We start from the raw sequence: 7,501 nt of genomic DNA, 5'->3' as shown, positions 1-7,501 counted from the left end.
GGAATGGTTAAGTATGCTTAATCACTACAGAGTTTTTCAAACTTCTGGTTTATTTCACAGCAAACCAAACCTTTCTGTTTGGTAGAAAAAGGAAGTGAATTTCATTCTACCAGACCATGATTTTGTATATGCACACACGCTGTATATACATACAAAATTCCTGTCTTTGGTGGTTCAGTTGGGGAAAAAAAAAATGAAAATCTGAACACTGTTTGCAAAGAAACTGTGAAACCGTGGTCAAACAGTAGCATTGTCTGTGTGCTTTACTCATATAATGCCACATTTAAAGGTTCACATTTGACCCAGAAGGTTTAGGGGCCAGGTTTTGAAATAATCTGAACCTCTTCCAACTGTCACATGTTCAGTCATGGATTCTGCTCACAACTATGCATTTACTTGCTCAAATGCACCAGGAGCGTTCACTTGGTTGAAAGTCATTAGACTGTCTAATGACAGTCTAAGTCATTAGACCATTGTGTTCTCACAAAACTTTAGGGACTAAATTAAGTCATTCAATAGCACCAGAGAGTTGAGGGAGAAGCATGTTTTTTATACATTTCCTTGAGAAGGGTTAAGACAAGAAAAGAAAAAAAAAACAAAAACATAAAATACAAACCTAAAAATCCCGTCCCGTTTACTCCTGTTTCCTCACCCACATAAATAATGGCTATCACCTCTCTGTACAATTACTCAGGTAATGACGAGCGGCCCCTCCAGGAAAGGTCCTACCGTGTAATAGAGTTTTTAGCTCAATGCTGGTGGTGTCGTGTCCACTGCCTGCAATGGACATTCTGCCAGGAAAAGCCTAGCATGAAAGAAACAAAAAAAGGAAAACAAAACAAAACACCTCTCACTTACAGTATAGTTCTCCCCCCCACCCACCCCCGCAAAACTAGAAAATCAGACACCATGAAAGCTTAACTAAAAATTCAAGCCACAACTAAAAGTGCTCTGCAGTTATAAATTGCCAACAAACCATTAGGTTTTCACGGAGCGGCAAAATGAATTTTACTTAGAATGGCATAGAAAGCATCAGCAGACCAAACACTGACTAGAAGAATGCAAAAGGGAAAAAAAAAGCACTAAAAAAGTGTACAAGGGTTTAAAACCAATGGGAAAAAAAGGTGCAATTGTAATTTGTTCATCTGTACCTATATTCAAACTATGACAGCTTTAACATTAGAAAATCAAAACTTATATACTGCATGGCGGAAATGATTTGTGGCATGGTATGGGTCTATATGTTCAATTATTCTTTCATCATTTCAAAATGCTAATATTTAAGTAAACCAAATTAGATTTGGCATAACGCCTCTGAAAAGTTACGACTCCCACCTCCCTCCAAAGTTGGCCTCTTAAGTAATAAGGTTAATTCTGGCAACATTTGCATATGGTTACAGCTGTTCTGTCTTGTGTTCTGAAATGCTACATTTTGAGACCAAAGAAAAGTGTAACTGGGTCATTTGAAAAAAGGGACTAGAAATATGCCACAAAAATTATTTTACAATACATTTTTGCAGAAATAATCTCTAGGTGAAGCTTTGTCTTTTTATACACATATACAAAATTTAAACAGCAATATACACATAATCACAGTGAGGACGTTGGCAAATTCACCAATCTGTAGTGTAAATACAAACTGCAAAGCAGCCTTCCAAGAGAACAATGCTACACAGCAAGCAGAGCTGGCCCATTCAATAGCAAACACCAACACGTCCCTGCCAAAGGGAGACAGTGCAAGAAAAGCAGCATGCGCTTGGATACAAACAGCAATTTATGGCTAATGGTTGACATAACTGTGGTAACAGTGACTCTCTCGCTGCTATGCATAAAGTCCTAGGACATCTGTTTGTCTTTATACCACTCCACAAACTCGTCCAACAAAACTGGCCCTGAAGAGAGAGAAAGAAGACAGGGAGGGAACAACACAGCTATGAGACTTCTCATGAGGAGGCCGAGGAGCAAATGTGCGGGGGCGGGGGGGAAATACACCCACCCAGTACTTACATGCTCCATCTTCATCGTAGTTGCTGAGGTCAAGGTTAATTGTTCTGCTAAACTCTAGCACATTGCACCACTGGTCTTTATTAATAACTTTATATTTTGATTGCTGGTGGAGGGAAAACAATATGAATTACTGACACAACAAATCAGACAGTTTCAACTGCTGTGACAATCAACTTGATAAAAGCTCACGAAGGTTAACGCTTTCCATCTGAGGTGTGTTAGGCACCATTCTAGGAGAAGGGTGAGAGAGAGCGAGAGGGGAACTTTCGATGACAATTTTCATCACAAAAATAGTATGGGGGCTCAACCTAAAACAACAAATGCATCAAAGAAACACAACTTTACATCCCTAGAAGTGAAATTTCTAGATGGCAAAGCCCTTTTATGTAAAAGAGGGATAATATCCATTTCACAGAGATGTGGTAAGGATTAAGGCAGATAATTTCTGTAATTTATGAAAAGCACTTTATTGAGTGTGTGGCACACAGTAAGTGCTAAATAAAGAGTTGCTCCAATTAACAGGTCTGACATGAACATCATGTTTCCTGTCAAGCTGTCAGCTAACGGCACACGCCGCTGTGGGTTTACTCAACGAGACCTTGCTAAGTGCTGCAACCAGTCTCAGGACTAGGTGGTCCAGCCACTGAAGAGTTACTGTTCTAATAATTAAAAACTTGAGTGTGATCATAAAAGGACTAAGAACAGCCATGAAATAGTTTTCCTCTTCCTCCCAGACAAGAAAAAGGCCACACGCATATTTCAAAATACAATATTCCTGTATAAAGATCTAAAAATAAAACCCAGTCTGATACTTCTTAAATCTTTGCCACTAGAATCAGGAACATTGGAAAACAAAACAAGTACATAAAAAGCAAAGAGAGTTGAGCCAATGGTTTGGAGGATGCAAACACAAGAAAAGCTCAAATGAAAGGATTACTGGGTCCTTTTAAAAGAAAAATGCAAACTGGTGTGAGAAAGAGAACAAAGCACAGACTACAAGTGTAACTTTCTAAGCAACTAAAAGCAAAACCAAGTCACTAAAACAGTTGATGGTGTTCCTGGAACCGTGTGAAGTCAAATCTGCTGGCAGCAAGGTCTTTCAGCTACAGAAGGACCTTCACACCCGGCCTTAAATTCTTCCAAGCCTCCTGAGATCAGGAGCCCATTGCTACTCACTTTCCAAATAAAGCTAACATTTCTGAGGGTTGTCAGAGAAACTGGAAGAGATCACTGGTAAATACGGGCTGTCATGTAAACAGGTGCTTCTTATATTAAAAACTAGTTTTCATACCTTTCTTCAGGAATCCCAGTTAGTAATGCTAAAAGCAAATTTTAATGACAGTTCTCAAAGAATCCTGTCAGTTGGAAGTTTTTCTGGACCATTACACCAACAAGTTGTAAGGAAGAGTATTTCAAGAGTGAAGCTGGAGTCAGGACAAAGTCCAGGAATTTGTCCAAGATCCAACACCCTCATCCTTTCAAGCAAAAAGCAATTTTTAAATGGGTTTGGGGACTGGAGGGCAAGAAGGAGGCTATATATGACAACCCAAGTAACTCAGACTTTCATCTCAGGTTCTTCCAGGTCTTCACAGTATTACTACATTGGCATCAGAGCCAATTCCTAATAACCAGCAGCTCAGAATTTCTCTCATTAATACTTGGAGCAAACAAACGATAACAATGGAGGGAAGTGCTGGGTTATTTCAAACACAAACGTGAAGAAAATTTAAACTACAGGAGATACTAACTGAAGGAATTGGCCACTGAGACTGAAGTTGCTTGGAGGTAAGAGTAGGTAAGGACATGTTACAGACTGAATTTAGTGAGACAGTGGATGGCTGTTCTCTTAACCTTCGCTTCATAAAAGTGGAACTTCATCTAAAGCCACAAAATAAGGTAAATCTTGTTTTACTCTTGCTATAAAAAGCAGGAAATCTAAACACAAACAAAAGGGGGACGAGAGAGGAAAGGCCAGAGATGTGCTGTCTGGAGCATTTGTAGGGGGGCCAGGGGGCATGTGCAGTGCACACATGGGGACACTCAGGACTTGGCAATGTGCTCAGTGGCCACAGTTCCTGCAGGCAGAGAAGTACAACAAACAGAAGAGTACAGAAAAGGATCAAATAAAGTATACTTGGTAGTTCTAAGCAAGCAAACACACATTCCATAAAATAACAATTTAGTACCTCTAAGAACTGGTGAAAAACTGGAAAAAGGGGCCAGATTTTTCCTAGTAACAGTCCCAACATGCACTTGGCAGTGTTTATGTCTAGGCTTCGTTGGTCCTTTTCCTGTTTAACAAACAAAAACAAGGATGAGCCAGGTGCCCCCAAATAATCAGTTTCACAATCCAAATTCCTATTTCACTTCAGTGTGGAATTAGTAAACAGCTCCTGTATCATACACCATAAAAACCCTGAATCAAGACTAAGGTAGGGGGAGGGGTGTTGGTCAGACATAATGGAAGGATTAAACAGTTTTATACTATAGAGTTTTACTGTGAGAAAGATTCATATCAATTGAATGATCTATGATTATTTTCATAATCTATGATTATTTCATGGGATATGACTGTTGATTATTTCTTGGGATAAATAAAAATCCATAACTCAATCACTAGTTGTTTGACATTTATGATTATTATCGACATCATAATTACTGATCCCCAAAACCTATAACTTAACTAAATAGAGTTTAAAGGTTTCAAATTTCATGCTTAGGAATCAGGTTTCCTTGAAAAGAAATCTTTCTTCCACCAATTTTATTTCACTGGTAAATGTTTTTTTCGTACCTAAAAATGATGGAGTTCAATGGAGCTCATAATGAACATTGGGGCTCTGAAGAATCTTCCATCCCCCACCCTGGGGGAAAGCAGTATGTCCACCTGTCCACCTGCAACAGTGCTCTTACCTTAGATTTGCTGCATGCGACATCTCCTAGCAGAACACCCTTAACTAACAGCCAAGTGAAAAACGACATTGCATGAGGAATCCAGAAAAGACGTTTACATAAACCTGAATGAGGGCAGATTAAACTCCTTCGACTTATATTTACAATTAAGAATGTTAATTTCTCACTGACCTTTCTTACAAGATTCCATTTGGGAACTAAAAAGTGGGCAGTTTCTATGCAAAAGGACAGAGGACCTGGGACCTTGAGTGGTAACCTTAGACATCAAATGCTAGCGAGCTTCGTCATGGTATCTTAGTTTCAAAGAAAGTTTGCAAAAGTATCTTTCTACAAAGGGAGAAGGTGCCTGGCTGTTTCATGTGGAGTGGAATCTAAATGTTCACCAGATTAAGGGAGGATGCATGACCCCATGCCGGCCACATATGCAGCCACACACACCTCCTGATAAAGCTGCTACGTCAAAGATTCTAACAGTGAAGTGCTCTTGAGTACAAGAAGAATTTCTGGCCCTGACACTGATTTTAAAGTAAAGGGCTTAAACAATACAGCAAACGTAAGCGCCTCACTCAGCAGCCAACAATGGAGACGTGCGACGGGTCTGCCCCTCGGCCTCAGGTGTGCGGCTCGACGACCATGCAACCACAGGCCGGGTCGGACGGCGCTCAGTCACCCGGGCCTGTCCTGGCCACACAGCCTCAGTCTGAGGAGGGCTCCACAGTTCAGGGCAGGGAGGGGCCTGCCCTCCACAGCCTGTCCTGCCCTCCCCTGGCCACGGACATCGCCCTGCTCAGGGGTGCAGGGCTCACTCCGAGGAGAGGACGACAGTGGGAAGGGCGCCCTCGTGGGGCCCCCCTTCTGCCCCCGAGCCCCATGGGGTGTCGCACAGTATGGCTCAGCTTCTGCAATGCACTGTGCAAGGAAACAGAAGACTTCCTCTTGTCCCGTCACGTGGGTGCAGCAGCAGCAGCAGCACACCCCGCTATGGAGCACCCTCCACAGTCCCACGGAAGAAAACCAGGGACCTGCTGACAACGCATGCGGCACCACGGGACCGGGCCCCAGTTGAACAACAGCTCAGGCAACGCTGGGCTGAGGGCATGGACGCTCTGGAAATGCTCTCCCTCTGAGGAGCCTGCAGTCGTTCACTAGATCTACAGTCGCCAGTCTTGCCCTGATACACACTGTGCCTTCTTCCAATACCATCCACGTCCCCATCACGATGGACACACACTAAGGTGACAGAAAAGAAGATACAGAGGACCTGGACAGACTCTTGGAAACAGTGCAACCATCTGACAAACTGGTGATCATGAAGGATTTCAATGCATGTGTTTGGCAACGATGCCAAAACATGGAGGGAAGGCATCAGACTCACAGGGCTGGAAAGCTGAACAGCACTCACTCACTCCTGCTCTGCCAGGGTGCCAGCCAGCAGCTCGCAATCACTAACACCATCTTCTGCCTAGCAAACAAGAGAGAGATATTATGGAGGCACTCGCGATCTCAACAGTGGCATCTTGCTGATCACCAATGTTGCCTGTGGGGGGATGTGAGGCTACGTGCAAATGACCATGACTGCAAACGCTGCGGATTCCTGGGGACAGCACAACTGAGAGATCCCAGAGCAAACACCTACGGAACAGCAGAATGGAGACACGCCTGGGGGTTCTCTGACAGTGATCCTAATGGCATTCTCAAAGGTGTTCCCAACCAAGTGAACTGAATCTCCCAGGATGCTATGAAGCAGCCATCAACACTGAGTGTTGCTGTTGTTTTTTAAATCGCCTTAACAAATCCAAGGAATACAGCTAAAAACATCTAGAAGCCCTTCGAAGGATATTCAAACAGTACGCTGTCAACACTGACCCTGTGCCTCTGCCTGTGGAGCATCAGGGTGCAAGAGGCAGACTTCGGCATCTCAAGGTCAGAACCTAAGCAGCAAGCACCTTGAGACAGAATGTCTAGGGTCAACCAGCACCCCCAAAGGCCCATTAAGGCTAAGGGTAAAGCAGCAGAACTGCTTTCCCTGTCCACCTTTTGACCCACAATGTGCAGCTATGTATTTCACAAACTTTCATTTTTCTAAGACAACAAAACAAACAACTTCATTGTATCTATCAAATACTAATAGGAACCAAGCAGGTTCCACACACACACACCAAAGATCTATTAACCCCCTACAATACACAACTAGATTCTGCTTTGTGGTCTTCCTTAAACACATATTTTTAAAAGCAGTTACAGATGTTATTTGCAGCTGTAAAACCAAAGGATCCTACTCTAAATACTCTAAAAAGCTGTGTTTCGTATATGGAACAAGAGAATGCACTCCTCAAGCCAAAGACGTCTAACCACTAATGCAGTGAATAATGAAGTGCTATCAAGTTCTGATTTGACGTTCAACTTTGAAAACAAACAGTGCTTTTGTTTATATAAGACTGTTAAAATACAGGTCTTCCTGTAAGATGTGAAAGTTAAGCATTATTTTTTTCTTAAATGGCACAAGTGACACAAACTACAACAAAATAATTAATCAATGGTAAATATGTAAATATAAATATAATATTACAAAAATGATTCTCCA

The 7,501-nt window shown here is 42.1% G+C and overlaps 1 protein-coding gene across 5 annotated transcripts in view; it reads right to left on the bottom strand.

Annotated features, from left to right (window-relative positions):
• Positions 1-887: 887 nt before the first annotated feature.
• Positions 888-7,501, bottom strand: part of DCUN1D4 (defective in cullin neddylation 1 domain containing 4) — a 70,913-nt gene continuing 64,299 nt past the window's right edge. For all 5 annotated transcript variants that reach the window (XM_055434348.2, XM_088836330.1, XM_055434347.2 and 2 more), the window contains 3 exons: positions 4,194-4,298; positions 2,008-2,110; positions 888-1,892 (listed from right to left, as the gene is read on the bottom strand). In XM_055434348.2, the coding sequence (XP_055290323.1) occupies positions 1,837-1,892; positions 2,008-2,110; positions 4,194-4,298 (264 nt within the window). In that variant the 3' untranslated portion in view covers positions 888-1,836. The remainder of the gene's footprint in view (positions 1,893-2,007; positions 2,111-4,193; positions 4,299-7,501) is intronic.

The sequence above is a fragment of the Moschus berezovskii genome, chromosome 5 (assembly GCF_049115385.1).
Source record: "Moschus berezovskii isolate FMDL1 chromosome 5, NW_MosBer_1.0, whole genome shotgun sequence".
Classification (NCBI taxonomy): domain Eukaryota; kingdom Metazoa; phylum Chordata; class Mammalia; order Artiodactyla; family Moschidae; genus Moschus; species Moschus berezovskii.
The sequence above is the reverse complement of the archived record's forward strand: the minus strand, read 5'-3'. Positions and strand labels throughout refer to the sequence as shown.